At 37.5% G+C, this 16,555-nt stretch overlaps 1 protein-coding gene across 1 annotated transcript in view; it reads right to left on the bottom strand.

The window, feature by feature from the left end:
- The window catches only part of rasa3.S (RAS p21 protein activator 3 S homeolog), a 96,481-nt gene that overhangs the window by 27,756 nt on the left and 52,170 nt on the right, over nt 1–16,555 (bottom strand). The window contains exons 5-8 of the mRNA XM_018249795.2: nt 11,559–11,635; nt 5,473–5,553; nt 4,240–4,312; nt 168–244 (exon numbers count right to left, since the gene is read on the bottom strand). Coding sequence (XP_018105284.1) covers nt 168–244; nt 4,240–4,312; nt 5,473–5,553; nt 11,559–11,635 — 308 coding nt within the window. The remainder of the gene's footprint in view (nt 1–167; nt 245–4,239; nt 4,313–5,472; nt 5,554–11,558; nt 11,636–16,555) is intronic.

Below are 16,555 nucleotides of genomic sequence, written 5' to 3'. Positions count from 1 at the left end.
GGTCTACAGAAGGAACACAATACCACAGACACTTTAGGAACTTACTACTACGTGTAATTTAAATTCTCTGTTTAAAAAACTGAACATTTAAAACAAGACAGAAGAACTATGGGTAATGTAATAAAATGCCCAGTCAGTAAGATGGCACTAAAACTAAATAGCCATACCTGATCTCCAGCTTATCCACATCATCTTCTTCAATTTCAAAATGAGACTTCTTGTTGTAGCTGCAGGGTTTTGTTACCTGCCCAAGAAAGAAAAGCAAAATAGATTATTGAGAATTTGCCTTGATTTTAATAACCACTTAGCACAAATAATATTCTAAGTCACATGGGGCAAATTCACTAAGATCCGAAGTTGCACCAGCAACAGTTTCGCCGCACTTCGCCAGGCGCAGTTTCTTCAGTGCTACGCAAATTCACTAAAATGCGAAGCTGCGCTCAGGGAGGCGAACGGTAGCGAAGTTGCGCTACCGTTACTTCGTCGGGCAAAGCAAAGTTACTCTGGCGATGCCTAATTTGCATACGGAGTGAAGTTAAAATATAATAGACCTATATGCTGCAGCAACTACATTACACTACACAAGCCTAGGAAACATTTAAAAAATAAAATAAAAGTGTTCTATTGCCCTACGCATGTGTCCACTGTATCGTTGAGTTGTCATATGTTAGGAAATGTAGGAGGGAAGGAGGGTACCCCCAAAGAAATTTACCCTATTTTTCATACTATCACCCTTAAAAAGTAAAAGACGCCAGCGTTTTTTGGGACTTAGAAAAAATGTCAACTATTTTTGGACAAACTCCTATCTATTGTATTGAACTTCGCCTGGTCTGACCTGGCGAATTAAAGTCTGGCGCAAGAGGTAACGTTTAGTAAAATGCGTAAGTTAGTGAATTAGCGTAGTTACATCCCTTCGCCATAGCGCAACTTCGCCTGGCGTAAGGGTGCAAAGTAGCACTAGAGTAGGTCCACTTCGCTAGCGAATTTACACCAGCACCCGTTAGTAAATCGACGAAGTAACGAAATGACGTCACACTGGCCAATTTACGCTAGCGTTAGCTGCTTCGCGCTTTAGTAAATTTGCCCCATGGTGTTTGTGTCAGAACAGTCAGTATGGGGAATTATTAAGAGAAGATGTCTCAGTTGAACTAGTGATAGTCCTAGCTTCTGTTATGATTAACACAAAATTGTACTGTGGTGCATTTAAATGAGCAGCCCTCTGTTCACAAACTAATAACTAAAATCAATTTGCTTTCCTTTATGTTTGATACAGGCACCTAAAAGAGGGGTATAGCCACATAGTTTCCATACGCTTCACAATAAATCAGCATGGGGGAATGGCCTAGCAGCCAAGGACTCTGCAGACCAGCCAAAGCTAGAAACAACCTTAAAATGGTGCCCAGTACTAGCACATATATAGATATCATAAAATTCTCCTGCACTGCTACTGCCCTGTACTACATGAAATTCAGAAATAATGTTAAACAATTTATAATTTGAAATTATAGCCTAATACAAGGTGTTTCTATTCTGACTATGAAAGTCATTTGGTTCTTGACAAAACACGTTGGTTATTACTGAAGGTCTGCACGTAGCTGAATGCTACAGACCCTTGTGATTATTTTGTTAGCATTAGTGTTGCTGAACCACATCCTAGTTAGTCAGCTATTAACATTGCTTTTGATACATTTTAAGGCATTGTGGCTACTGGCTAGACAGCCAGCATACCGCTGTGTACAGGGGAATCAAAAACAAAATACATTCTACCAGCTGTCTGGTTGCTCAACCTGGAAAAAACATATTGACCCCAAATAATCCTTAGGCCTGATATACAAACACAGCCACAACTGTGGATTTACAACAGTGGACACAATCGTTGCTTGTATTGGCACCATCCATATAATTAAAGGTACAAACTGGTAGACTGACACTATGAAAAACAGATATATTCATATCATAAATGTTAACCAAGAATAAATGCTGTTTGTCATACAGTCTGTCACCAATTTCTTTCTTTTAATCTGTAGATTGATAGAGAAATGTAAATCAGTAATTGACATAATGAATTAAATGGGTACATGCCAAAGCCTGCTAACAGCTGTACATTCTGTATGAACTATCACATACGTTGTGTTACAGCAAGTATCTGAAGAAATTGCTTTACTAAGTCATTAAATTTTACTTATACAGGAAATATGAGTGAAACACACCACACCCGATACAGCACCACAACAAGGGCTTTTAGTAAAAACCAACATTTAACAAAACCAAGAGCAAACTTTTGAGCAATGGTTTTGGGTGGGACTGCTGCTGACAAGAATCTCTCTTTTGCAAGTTTTATGTTTACTATTGTAGCTCTATATAAGAAGAAGACATATAAGTATATTTAAGGAATTTTTTTTTTGTAAATGTTTTCTTATCCTACCGATATCACAGTACACTTTTATTATTGTTTGAATTTATATTCTTTACAGCAATGGCTGCTGTACATTTGATTCTAGCCAGGACATTATTTGGATTTGCAGGATGTTCACCCTGTGCATGTATAGGCCTCCAACCACATTCTGAAAATGTACAGGCAGTTCAATGGCCCCTAATAAAACTGCCTACAGGGGTGTGTGAATGTGACAGGGACCATAAAAATGTAAGGCTAAAGCCAGACGGGCCGTTTTCTCCGCTGTTGTATATACACAATGCAGATTCCGAACTGTTACAATTTGCTACATTAGTCGACACATTTCTCAGCAGCATCTGTGGACTATTAGCAATTATTGTAACACTTATGGGATTACTTTAAATGTAACTCAGGAATTCTGCTGAGCAGGGACAACGATAAGAAATGTACCAACTAAAGGCATCAGTATAGAACAGTTTACAGAGTATGTGACTCTCCTCCCAGAGATGCTTCAGAAAAACATAAGAAGAAAAATTAATCTTCAAGCTTCAATATTAGAAACACGATCACAAATAGTAAGTTGAAAGTAATTGAAAAAAAAGTCTTTATTTCTGGTTGAACTGAAAAAAGGTGTCTGAAGATGAACAACCCCTTTAAAACATCAACACCACAATACAAAGAATTTGTTTCAACAGTGAGTTCAGAGAGTTAAAAAAAACCCCAGTAAAACTAATTTAAGTAATGACGCCTTGTACTTCTGCACACATACCCTCTCCTGCAACCAGCATAGTTATTACAAAGTTCTTTGGTCCATCTCAGTCACTAGAGAGAGAAACACGCCATCTTGTTTATTGGCAATCCTTTGCAATGGCATGCAATCGCAAGATAACATTGTTTATATTACATTTTATTATTTTTTTTTTTAAAAAAAAAAGTTTATCCTATGTGACCAGCACACTTGATACTGCCATTTTTCCCCTGTGAGTGCAAAGTACTGGTTCTTCAAAATGAACACTGCATTACATTAATAAGAAACTGACTGCACCTAGTATTGAGTAACATCAGTGGGTGAGCTGGTAAATTATAACATTCCCTTTATTGCTCTAAAGCAGAGATCACAAATCAGTGGCTCGTGAGCAACCTGTTGCCCACCAACCCCTTGGATGTTGCTTTTATTTTTTAATTCCAGGCTTGGAGGCAAGTTTTTGTTGCATAAAAATCAGATGTACTGTCAAATAGAGGCTCCTGTAGGCTGCCAGTCCACATAGGGGCTATCAAATTCACAGCCCTTATTGAGCATCCTTGGATACTTTTTACTGCAAAACTCTGTTGTACATTTGAATGTGGGTGAAATAGCTATAGGGATATTTTAATTTTGCCCAAAGCATGCTGCCAATAAAAATGTAGTGAGGCAAAGATTAAAAGTATACCTGTAAGCATAGAATGTACATTGCTCTCATACTGGTACTTTTTGTGTTAGTGCTATTGATCCCCTTGGATATAGATGTTTTTCCCTAGCAAATATATATTTTAACACTCCTGTTGATTTATTTCATTCTGCCCCACAGTTTATTCAGTAACAAAAACCAATATATTTCGACCTTTCGTCTCTTTGGTGTAAACATGTAGGAATAATCCACACACCATGTTCTTTTTCCATCACTGTAGCTTCCCATTTAAAGCTACAGGAGTGGAACAACAATAATAAGACAGATAACAACACTTCCAGCTTAGGAACATAAAGTGATGACTTTACATCTACTGCTGAGTTGGGTAAACCTGTTTGTAACCTGTTTAAAGTGTGATAAAAAGAGATTTCATATTCCACCCACCAGAGTACTAACCTCAAAATAAAACACCTCATCAAATTGTGGGTTGTTAGTCTTCTTCCTAACCTTTGTCTTTTTTGCTTCAGACCTGGAAGTAAAATGCCAAGAATCAAAGGCAGTAATGAGACTTGAAACAGCAGTTCTTTTTACATAACTGAAAGTTCTACACAAATTAGTGTTTTTAAAAGGAAAAGAATGGCTACCATTTATGCACTGAATTGTGATTAGAAAAAAACAGTGCCCCCACATGCAAATTAATTGAGAAAAATTGAAGTTATAAAAGTATAGCAAAATACACAAAACATAAAATAGCCCTGAGAACAGGCTAATAGTATGAATATGGATTTTGTAACTTTTGTAACTTAATTAGGCAATTAAAAAATACTATGATAAAGAAAAATCATATTATACAAAAGATTACACAGTGCCAATTAGTGTCAACATGGTGGTAAAATAAATAGGAATATACAATTAAATTATATGACAATATAAAGAACTGTTTTACAATTTTTTTAATAAAAAATATGCAAATGTGTTAACTTTGTAAAATCCAAATATTTTCAAAATGTAAAATACAAAATAAACTACAGATACATAACAGGTACTAAATATACAGATAAAGTGAACATTTATGAACTTTCCTGCCAAGCTTGTACTCAGCAGTCAGGACATACCAGCCTAGGTTATATTTAGCATTTTTTATTCATCTGCATAGAAATCAACTAAATGCAGAAAATTACTTTTATTTGTAAACTTTCATGATAAGCCATAGACCTTAACATGCATTATTTGGTCATTTCTTTAATATACTAGAATTCACATCTCTATATAATCGCATAACACAACCAAGCACAATATTGACAATGGGTGTGATTCAGCTAGCTTTATCAGACATAGGCTGATTTTAATCACTTCTTCAACAGCATGGAACAAATGTGAGCATGTAGGGCAGAGGCACTGTTAATAGATATGCTTTCCCTTATGTATGGAGATAGAATTATTCCCCAAGCCAGGAAGAATCATGTGGGAGTCATGTTGTAATAACTTTAAAATGCATTGCCCCTGGCACTATGTGGCTTAACTGCTATTTTTTACAATTTGCTTTTCATGAGCTGTACCCAACATGAACTAAAGAAAATTGAAACCAGAAATTTCTACAGTCTTAAAGTTGATTTTTACAGTTACCAGACAAGGGTCATTTATTCTTGAAAAAATAAAAAAAAATGAAAGAAAACAAGTCATACTTACCGAGATGGTCCCAACAACGTTACAGTGGCATATGGATCACACTGACCATTTACTATTGGCAAACCCTGACACCCCATCACTCTGGAAAACATAAAATATCCAAGTAGTAAAACATATCCAATGAATATTAATAGCAAAAAGACCATTTCATTTACAGTAGTAATTGTAGTTTTAAATGGACCCTAGACAAAAATTATACATACAGCATTTGGCAAAAATTACCATCTGTCTTTGTCAATGCATTTTGTAAACCAACACTTGGGGGCACATTTACTTTGCTCGAGTGAAGGAATAGAATAAAAAAAACTTTGAATTTCGAATTTTTTTTGGCTACTTCGACCATCGACTACGACTTCGAATCAAACGATTCAAACTAAAAATCGTTCAAATATTCGACCATTCGATAGTTGAAGTGCTATCTCTTTAAAAAAAACTTCGACCCCCTACTTCGCCACCTAAAAGCTACCGAGGTGCAATGTTAGCCTATGGGGAAGGTCCCCATAGGCCTTCCTATGTTTTTTTGGCCGTAGAAAAATCGTTCGATCGATGGATTAAAATCCTTCGAATTGTTCGATTCGAAGGATTTAATCTTTGATCAAACCAATTGAGGTAAATCCTTTGACTTCGATATTCGAAGTCGAAGGATTTACATTCGGCAGTCGAATATCGAGGGTTAATTAACCCTCGATATTCGACCATATGTAAATCTGCCCCTAGGACTATTTATTGTGCTGTAATTCCCAGATCTAGGATTTTGCCAATATTTATGTACCAGGTACAGGTATGGGACATGTCATCCAGAATGCTTGGGACCTGGGGCATTTTGGGTAAGGTGTATTTCTGTAATTTGGATTTCTATACTTTAAGTCTACAACAATTATTCAAAAACAATTAATTAAGCCCAATATGATTATTTGCTTCCAATAAGGATTAGTTATATCTTAGTTGGGATCAAGTACAATGTAATGTTACATTTTTACAGAGAAAAATAAAAAATTTTTTAAAAAAGGTTATTATTTGATTAAATGGCATGTACTGTATGGGAGATGGCCTTCCCGTAATTTGGAACTTTCTAGATAGCCTGTCTCCAAATAAACATAAAATGCACACTAATCAAAAACACAAAAACCGGTAGTGTTGAAATTAAAAATTATTTTGTGTGTTTGAATCCTGTATTTTTGGGGGGATTATTTGATTTTTAGCACCTTAGATACAAATTGATAAGAATAATATATATGGGGAAGCTTTTCTAGCCCTCCATTACTTTTTAACTGGTTTCCCAATAACAGATCTCATACCTGTATAATAAATACCTTCAAAATGCAGAAACGCCATGTCTATTAAGAATTTCAAGTTATACTTCATAACTTTGATGAACACATATGTTACAGATTCAAAAATTAGCTTTAAAACAGTGCCGAGGTCTCTCCTGAAGGCAAGTAAAGGCTGCCAAAAGATGGTCTATTGCAAGTATTGGCCAGAATACTATATTTAGTTGGTAGTGCAAAGTTCAGGGCTAGCATGACAGATTGGCCAGGGCAATGTCTGACATTTTTATTAAAAACCTGCACAAGATTCTCAATCATAAATACTTTTTTATAATGTTCATTTTTACCCCAGTTGTGTAAATGGACGTTTTATACTTAACTCAGATGATAAGCTTTTAAAAACATTTTAGACAGCGCCACTAATTTACCATGAAGTTCTATAGGATGATTTGTTCTGGCAATAAACACTGGGGAAGGAGCCTGAGAAAGTTTCTGTCATGCATCAGAAACCAGAATTTCCAAGTATAGCAAGGAATGAACAAAAGCACCCACAGTATCATGCACAAAGATCTGCCTCTTATCTGCCAATGAACTTGAGCTAGTTTTATCTATATTTAGCTTAAAACCACAAAGCAAGCAAGTAAGCTTTAAAGTTGTCCACACATGAGGATAGCATTGGCCAGTTAGGGACCCAAGACCCTGAGTGTTCCTAAAACCATCACATATTATAATATTCTCTATCTGTTTTGGCATGAACAGATTCCAGTTAGACACAATGGAAATAAATATTACTGTGTGAGTGGTCATTGGCCAAACAGTCTGCCGAAGAGATTTTATCATTCAGCACAGAGCTGCAATTCTGTACCAAAACTGTGAAATACAACTGGGTTATACTGCAGACAAGAATAAAATGAGGATAGAAATATGCCATGCACCACTGTTTCTATTTAATGTAAAGGGAAGCAGTTATTACTGGTGTTTAGCTGCTAACACTTTTTTACAGACTGCTTGTCATAGTTGAACATGACTAGGGCAATATTTTAACACATTTTAATGAAATAATAAAAGGCAAAGGAGAGAGGCAGAGAAAACCAAATAAATGTATGAAAACTAAACATTATTTAGCATTAACATTAGAAGCTCAAAGCATATATTCATTTTATGTGTTATCAAATAAAACTAGGAAAAAGGGAATTGAATGTGCCCTAGACGGTTTCAGATAGTTTTGTTGCCAAAAATGACATCAAGAGCTGTTACTCTATGCAGATAAAACACACTCTGTCTGGAAGTGTCATTTGTTTCTCAGATTTTGTGCATGTTAATGTGTATTACGCAAGGAATGAGTGATGTCAAATCCTCCACTCACTCACTCTACGTCAGCCATATTATCATGTGTATAAGCTGGGAGATAGGAAGCATTCATTACAGGCCTCCTGGGAAATCAAGAGTCATCAGAGCTCTGTGGAGGATTTGGAGGTTCGAAGACAAACATACTTTGATTCTGCTGAGGAGGAAGCAGCAGGTACTTTAGATCAGCCCAGAAATTGGGACATGACTCACCAGTCTACGCAATGGCTTGCTCACACACAATAAGTGTAACAGAGACACGACAAAGGGGTTTTAAATTATAATGTGCAGAAAATGGGAAACCAGTATAAAAGAATGATGCAGAAAGGTTTGTTTAATTAGGTTTTTTGCTACTGAGGAACCTGTGTCAGAATTAGAGTTGAACATTTGCGCTCTAAGTGAATAATTGTATGGGGCAAATTTACTAAAGGGCGAAGTGGCTAACGCTTGTGAAAATTTGCCAGCGTGGCGTCATTTTGCCACTTTGCTTATTTACTGGCATAAATCTGTGTAAAAACACTGTTGAAATACAACAAGCATCCCCATGTTAATGCCATTATATCAAGTGGACAATCATGCAAAGCTATAACACAGTGGAATGTGTGTAAAAAGTAAGTTAGTAAGCAGGTAGGTAGGACAAAATTTAATTGCTTTTTAAATTTGCTCTTTTAACTTAAATGAGTTTTGCAAGGTTTAATGTGGTATATAATAGTTCCATAAATTATGGCATTAGTGTTCCGTAAAATAAATGACACACCTTTACAAATTGCAAAATCAGCTCTTTGAAATAATCTTTAGGCATGATTCATTACTACGCCACAGAAGGTGGCATGAATTTCCAATGATAATGAAGTTTTAGTGTTCAAGACTTAAAAATGATGACAAAAGTCCAGATAGCCACAGCATTTTGCAACACAGCAATGGTGTGGCAAGTGAAACCAAACAAAAACCTGCTTACAAAGCACATATATTTTCCTTATCAAATAAACACATTTACACCACTTTCATTTTACTTCTGTTTACTGTACTCTGAAGAGGCTCTCAGTAGTCAACACAGAAATCAATGCCTCACAAGGAGGCAATAACGTTTTTGAAATTGTTGTTCCCATGTCTGATGCTTCCATCGGTCTCTGTATGAAGTAAAAGCAGGGAACTGCAGGCAAAGGTTTGCAATTGGAAAACTAAGCAGACTTTTCATCATGCACATGCCCATAGTGCTTGCATCTGGCGCTAAAGCAGAACAGTTGTGCTCTTGGAACCTTGAGCTGTGCATTTAATGTGCATTCAATCCCTGGTGCATATCCCAGTGAAATGGAGACCAGTACTAAATGCAGGTGTTAAATGCAAGGCTGCAGAACACCTTGCAGCCTTGAAAGACATGCAAAAAAAAAAAACGGACAGAAAAAAAGTTACATTCCTCTAATGCAGGGGTCAGCAACCTTTACTATCAAAAGAGCCATTTTGCCCCCTCTTCCACTAAAGAAAAATAGTCTGGAGCCGCAAAACATAACACCGCTTATAAACTTTTAAAAGTTTTAACCTTTTTTTAATTTTAACTGTTACAACAACAGAATACAACAAACAGAAGTGCAGTGTGTATGTGTAGGCCTACTTTGAAATAAATTAAACACTGAATAGTCCTAGTAAATGCTAGTGTTGTCTTTTGTTTAATGTGACTTCTGTTTCTGAAGCTCCATGCTGAATTTCCCTCTCTTGTCTTGAGTGTGTGACTGCGGTAAGGACCATGAGGAATCATCTTGCTGCTGCTCAGTCTTGCCTGTCACTCCTGTGACATCTGTACAGCCCTCGCACCTGCTGGCGGCGTCCTGAGTGTTTGATCGCGGTAAGCTAACCGTTAGCTTACCGCAGTTGCACACTCAAGAAGCCACCAGCAAGTCCTAGGGCTGTATAGACGACGTGACAGGTAAAGCTGCAAGACCGAGCCGCAGCAAGCAGGATGAAGAGCAACATGAGGCTCCAGACCCGCGGGTTGCCTACCCCTGCTCTAATGTGTTGTACTTGCAACTGCCACTACTGCAGGGAAAGAGGCTCATAAGATAAACATATGGCATTTTATAGAAGGACCTCACAAAATTCTATCCTTCTATACCATAAAACACACAAGATAGGGCCTACAAGCAGACACCCAAGTCCCCCATGCACAGCCTGTCTTCAATGCATTTAAACTAAGTTTAGGCAGAAGAGTTCCATGCCTAGGGCACAATAATTGTAAGGTGCTAGGACCCTAGACACATATCTTTTATGCCTTCCATAACTGGCCCTGTGTGTTAGCAGGGGGGCAAATTAGGCAAAATATTGAAGGCAGAAGAAGTGTGTGTCTAGGGTTCTAGCACCTTACCATTATTGTGCCCTAGACATGGAAGTATTCTGCCCCCCCAATAATCTATTTGGTGTATAATATCTGGCACTTTAAGGATGTAACTGCAGTGGACAGTGTACCTACTACCACTCACCCAATTAAGGCTACAAAGGGTCAGGTTTTTGTCATGTATTTTTCTTATGCAGGAACAATTTTTATGCTTTTAGGCACTTAATATTTTTTGCGTCTGAACTGAACAAAACTGATCAAATTCTGCATATCATGGTATGTTTTTCTTTTACACAAAAATATCTAACTCTAAGGGGCAGATTTACTAAGCTCGAGTGAATAGTTTGAATGCAAAAATATTCGAATTTCGAAGTAATTTTTGGGTACTCCGACCACCGAATTGGTCAAATTCGATCGAATTGAATGATTCAAACGATTCGAAGTAAAAATCGTTCGACTATTCGAACATTCGATAATCGAAGTACTGTCTCTTTAAAAAAAAACTTTGACTTCATACTTCGCCACATTAAAGCTACCAAAGTGCAATGTCGATCAAACCTTTTGCGCTAAAATCCTTCGAATTCGAATATCGAATGTTAATACATTTGGGCAGACTTAAGTTTCAGTATAACTGCAATATTCATTCCCCTCTTGCTTACTAGGTACTGAATATTAAGTAGTAATCATTTCAGAATGCCTAACGCAAACAATTGTGTGGAGATTTATTATTAGGTGATCTTGTATTTGTAACCGTGCGCATTTATTTGCTACTTTAATATTTATATCTACAGATGTGACTGCATGCGCCAATAGGCTTAGCCAATTTACAAAGCTTGTAGAGCACAGATCTGATTAAGATCTAATTAAGACTGAATTACTACTGATCATGCAGTCACTATGCCTGCAGCAGCCCTCCAGTAACGTACCTTACATTGTCCATGTAGGAATGATGCACCAAAGCTGACATTATTTAGGTAAGAACAGATTAACATTTTCCTTGCTAGTGAGCACAAATAAACCAAGTGTAGCGCCCACTCTGTCTTTTTATATGCAATGTGCAGTTCTTTCAGGGGTCATTTTTTTAACGTAACAATTTTAAATTAAATCCCACTGGAATTAGAAGTTTTGAACACAGATCTTACCGTGCCAAAAGCTTATGGCAGATGACTCCAGAGTCAGTAATGACTTCACTTAGTCTCAGCTCCAGGTGCACTTTCCCCTGAAATATACATAGAATAAGAGCAGCAGATTAACTTCCAAATAGCATGTCTTTTATCATAGTATTAAAGTATGTCCTTTATTTTCTAACATTAAAGAAGGCCTTTTTAACAGTCCCACCATGTAGGGATGGGTGAATCTGAGCCGCTTTGTTTCGACAAAAATTTGCCGCCGGCAAATTGTCGCCGACGACCATTAAAGTCTATGGGCGTCAAAAAAATTTTTTGTCGCACGTCGAATTTTTTTGGCGCACACAGCCATACAAGTCTATGGGCATCATTTCTGGGGTGAAACAAAGTGAAAAAATTCGCCCATCCCTACCACCATGTCTTGATAAAGCGATACTAACGTGTCTATATTTTTACGGTTCATTCACGGCAAGCAAGGTTTACAACTGGCTATAGCGTCAGATATCTTTCACAGTCTCTAGTAAAGCTGGCCATAGATGTAAAGATTTTTAAAACATCTTCTTGTTATCGTGAGACCAAGATTATCTTGAAACGATCGTTTAAATGTACGATTTGTCCATCAACTAAAAAGACCATTTCAAGCGATGTTGTCTAGTTTAAGCCAGGAAAACAGAGGGTAGCTGCCTGCATGGCCCTGCAAACATACATAGATTTCATGGTGACCGATGAAAATTTTTTAACCTGCCCGATCAATTTTCTGACAGATGTCGGACGAAAAATTGTTAGATGTATGATCGTTCGATTCCCACTAACCTCACGATAATTTGAAGGATTGGTTGGATTGCACTAAAATCGGTTGTTTATGGAGGCCTTAAGTCTCATTAGAATGTCTCCCTAATATACAGAAATCAGCATCATTATGTGACCTTTTATATTTATATCTCCATGGCCGAGTACTAGCTTTATGTGCCCCAATGATAGCACACTTATGCTTAAAGGGACCCTGTCATCGGAAAACATGTTTTTTTTTTAAAACACATCAGTTAATAGTGCTAATCCAGCAGAATTCTGCACTGAAATCCATTTCTCAAAAGAGCAAACAGATTTTTTTATATTCAATTTTGAAATCTGACATGGGGCTAGACATTTTGTCAATTTCCCAGCTGCCCCTGGTCATGTGACTTGTGCCTGCACTTTAGGAGAGAAATGGTTTCTGGCAGGCTGCTGTTTTTCCTTCTCAATGTAACTGAATGTGTCTCAGTGAGACATGGGTTTATACTATTGAGTGTTGTTCTTAGATCTACCAGGCAGCTCTTATCTTGTGTTAGGGAGCTGTTATCTGGTTACCTTCCCATTGTTCTTTTGTTTGGCCGCTGGGGGGGGGAAGGGAGGGGGTGATATCACTCCAACTTGCAGTACAGCAGTAAAGCGTGATTGAAGTTTATCAGAGCACAAGTCACATGACTTGGGGCAGCTGGGTCATTGACAAAATGTCTAGCCCCATGTCATTTGTCAAAATTGAATATAAAAAAATCTGTTTGCTCTTTTGAGAAATGGATTTCAGTGCAGAATTCTGCTGGAGCAGCACTATTAACCGATTCATTTTGAAAAACGTTTTTTTTCCCATGATAGTATCCCTTTAATGCTTACACATTACCAAATGTAAGACAGGCATGGCTGAAAACAGAATTGTGAATTCACTGAAAGGATTTTCCTACCCAGTGTACCGACAGGCTACTTCCTTCTTTATCTTCTAATTAGCTAACCCAATTCATAAAATCCAGCGTGCCAAACTCATTGTCATGTCATACAAGCCTGGGGAAACCCACATCAAAATCAGTGGGGCCCACCACAGACCAATTTCCACCCATGGGACACATTTCATAGCAATGCAGACACACATACATACACACACACACACACACACACATACATACACACAGATGGTGTCATGTCAGTGAAGTCAAATATGCTTCACTGCACTTCAAGCCTTTTTACAAAGAATATGCTGCCATTTTTATACAGGTTGCCTGTATAGTTCATAAATCCATACTGTATAGTCAAAAAATCCATAATGCTGGAGCAAATAGTGATGAAACTAACCCAGGTGTGAAAAGTTTACCAGTCCAAAGTACTACTGCAGGAGTGCCACACAACCATCTTTTTCACAATATTCTTCTGGTCCAGGTACGCATGTGTAGCAGTGTGAATAGCCAAAGCTAAAAGCAAAAAGCTGGCATTTCACACTATTGCAAATGCACACCAGGCCCAGGCTGAAGAGAAGATAAACGAAGCAGAAGAAGATCACCAGATGGTGCTTCTACAGAGGTACCCAGGGGTAATTCAGCTTTTAGTGAACAGGAGCACCATCCCAGGGTATCAAGTAAGCTTTTATATCCTAGCAGTGATTACAGCTTTCCTTTTCCTATATATCAGATGTAGAAATAGCTCATGTATACTGGCACATACAAAAGAATAAATTACACAAAGAAGACAAATTAGTTCATCTTTTAATCTGGACATGAAAGAAATTGGAATTTAACATTGTCTTCTTGTAGGGTCTACAAAGTGTGAGTACAGCAAGCCCATACAAAAGGCAGATAATCTCAGACAATACTGACTCATAAAAATAAAAACACATAGAGAAAGAAAAGATGGTGGGTAGATGAGAACAGAAGAGAGACAGTGGGTAAACAAGCTATAAAAGCATAAATATATGCATGTGTATCCCCAAGATTAACACTTCTGGTGTCATTTGTCATCTTTAATCACATGCTTTCTATTTTGAAGGAAAATGTGATTATGAGGACAGCCACAACAAATTTATAGTTCCACTTCATCACAAAATCATGAATCACTTTTACTCAAGGAACCCTGTCACGCATTGTATAATTCACTGCGCTTGCTATAGCTGGCACTTAGCCTGAATTAGCTATGCTCTTACATAAAAAAGCTGAAACTGTAATTGAAATTGAGGGTCTGCATGACTGAGTGATTTAACTTTTTTCAGTATACACTAGTCCATCAGCTGAGCCCAGGGAACCAGTAAGGAGGGGTGGCAGAAAGGCCCATTAATCTTCATGATGAGCAAAACAATGAATCAGAGACATGAGAAGCATGGTCAGGAATGACAAACAGCAGCTTAGAAACTCGTATGAAACAGCCAGTGTTCCTTGTATTCCTATAACAGTAACGCTAAGGTTTTTACTGGCACCTCAAAAATTTGAGCAGATTATTCTTTAAAAAAAAAACATTCTTTTCAAACAGAAAATAGAAAGGAGTATTTCTGTTGTACTATTTCCTTAACTAAATTTCAGCTTTACAAATGTCTATTTTTTTAACTCTCATGTTTCCCAGCAGAAGTTCAGTGAGCTGGATCACAGATTTCCTAAACTATAATAATCTGATATATTGTTACATTGTTCAACCATTGCAGTGCATGCCACACATGAACGTAACTGTAACAAAGCAACTGTTATAAATGATAGATAAGTCAAATATTTCTGTGATAATGCCGAGTTGTATTGCCTACTGTATCAGACAGTGATACATACATACCTGTATATTTGATGATTCAGCTCTAACATGTTTGTATTGAAAACGAACATTCTCAACTACTACCAATGGTTGCAGGAAAGAGCGTAATTGTTACATCTATGGCCACCTTAAAGGAACAGTAACACCAAAAAATAAAAATGTCTCAAAGGAATGACAATATAATGTAGTCTTGCCCTTCGTTGGTAAAACTGGAGTGTTTGCTTCAGATAAGTTCTGAAGAATCCCATTGCATACTACATTTATATCTGCTATGTATCCTGTGCCTTTTTTTTTACTTTTTCAGCCTTGAATTGCTGCCCCCATGGCTACACTGCAGCCTGTTTATATGAACTAAAGTAGAGTCTCAGAAGCAAACACACCAGTTGTACCAGTGTAGGGCAAGAAGACATATATTTTCATTACTTTGTATACACAGTTGTTGGTGTTACTGTTCCTTTAAGACCTCTGTATAATAAGGCGCCTAACAATGGCTTCAGATTAGGAAATGGATGGGTTTGTTTATGCAGAGATCATAATGTTGACTTAAAAATGTCATTAGAGCTTCATAACAGCAAACATACATTTTATTTTGTTAAAAATGGCAGAAAACATTTTCAACACGCTTCCTATTTATTGTGCTCATGTTAGGCAAAAGGTGTTTACTGTCTTGTTTTCCTTTGAGTTCCAATAGGAGAACATGGAAACTTACAGCAACCCCAGCAGTAGCTCAGGAAGATTTGGAGTGTGTCCAAATTGTTCTCCCCTAGCAATTCAATAATACCTGGAGGGGTAGATTGGCTGATTATTAACTCTATGGCATGAGCCCAAAGCACCATGTGCCAACAGATAATCAATGTATGCAAATTACATTTTCACTTTATTACAACTGTGCATAGATGTTCTTTTAAAAGCTCCGACACTAAAGCTGGCCATAGACGCAAAGATCTGATCGTACGAATCGAGGATTCATATGATTTTCGGGCCTTGTGTGTAGAGTCCCGACATTTTTCGTCCGGCGGAGATCGGTCGTTTGGTCGATCGGACAGGTTAAAAGATTTCTCTGTCGGCTGTCGATAATATCTCTGCATGTATTGCCGATTCTACGATTTTCAGAGGGAGACTGTCACTAGCTTTTGTCGGACATAACTTTCGTATGATCGCTGTCAGGGGCAGAACATCGGCTGATCTGTTTTTTTGTACTTTATTTGAACAGAATGGTTAGTGGCAGGTCGGGAGATGGGGAAGTCCGACCGTACGTTGATTCGTACGATCGGATCTTTGTGTCTGTGGCCAGCTTAAAAAACAAAACTTTTTCAATCAGTAAGAAAAAACGAAGACGATAAGACTTTTAAATACATGAAACAAGAAGAGACCCAAACAAGAGATTAGATGACCCTTCCTATGAGAACTTCCAGCAAATGCTCAAGAGTTTAGAGCAACTAAGTGCTTTGTTTATTTCCGGCACACAGAGACCA

This window comes from Xenopus laevis, chromosome 2S, assembly GCF_017654675.1.
Source record: "Xenopus laevis strain J_2021 chromosome 2S, Xenopus_laevis_v10.1, whole genome shotgun sequence".
NCBI lineage: Eukaryota > Metazoa > Chordata > Amphibia > Anura > Pipidae > Xenopus > Xenopus laevis.
The sequence above is the reverse complement of the archived record's forward strand: the minus strand, read 5'-3'. Positions and strand labels throughout refer to the sequence as shown.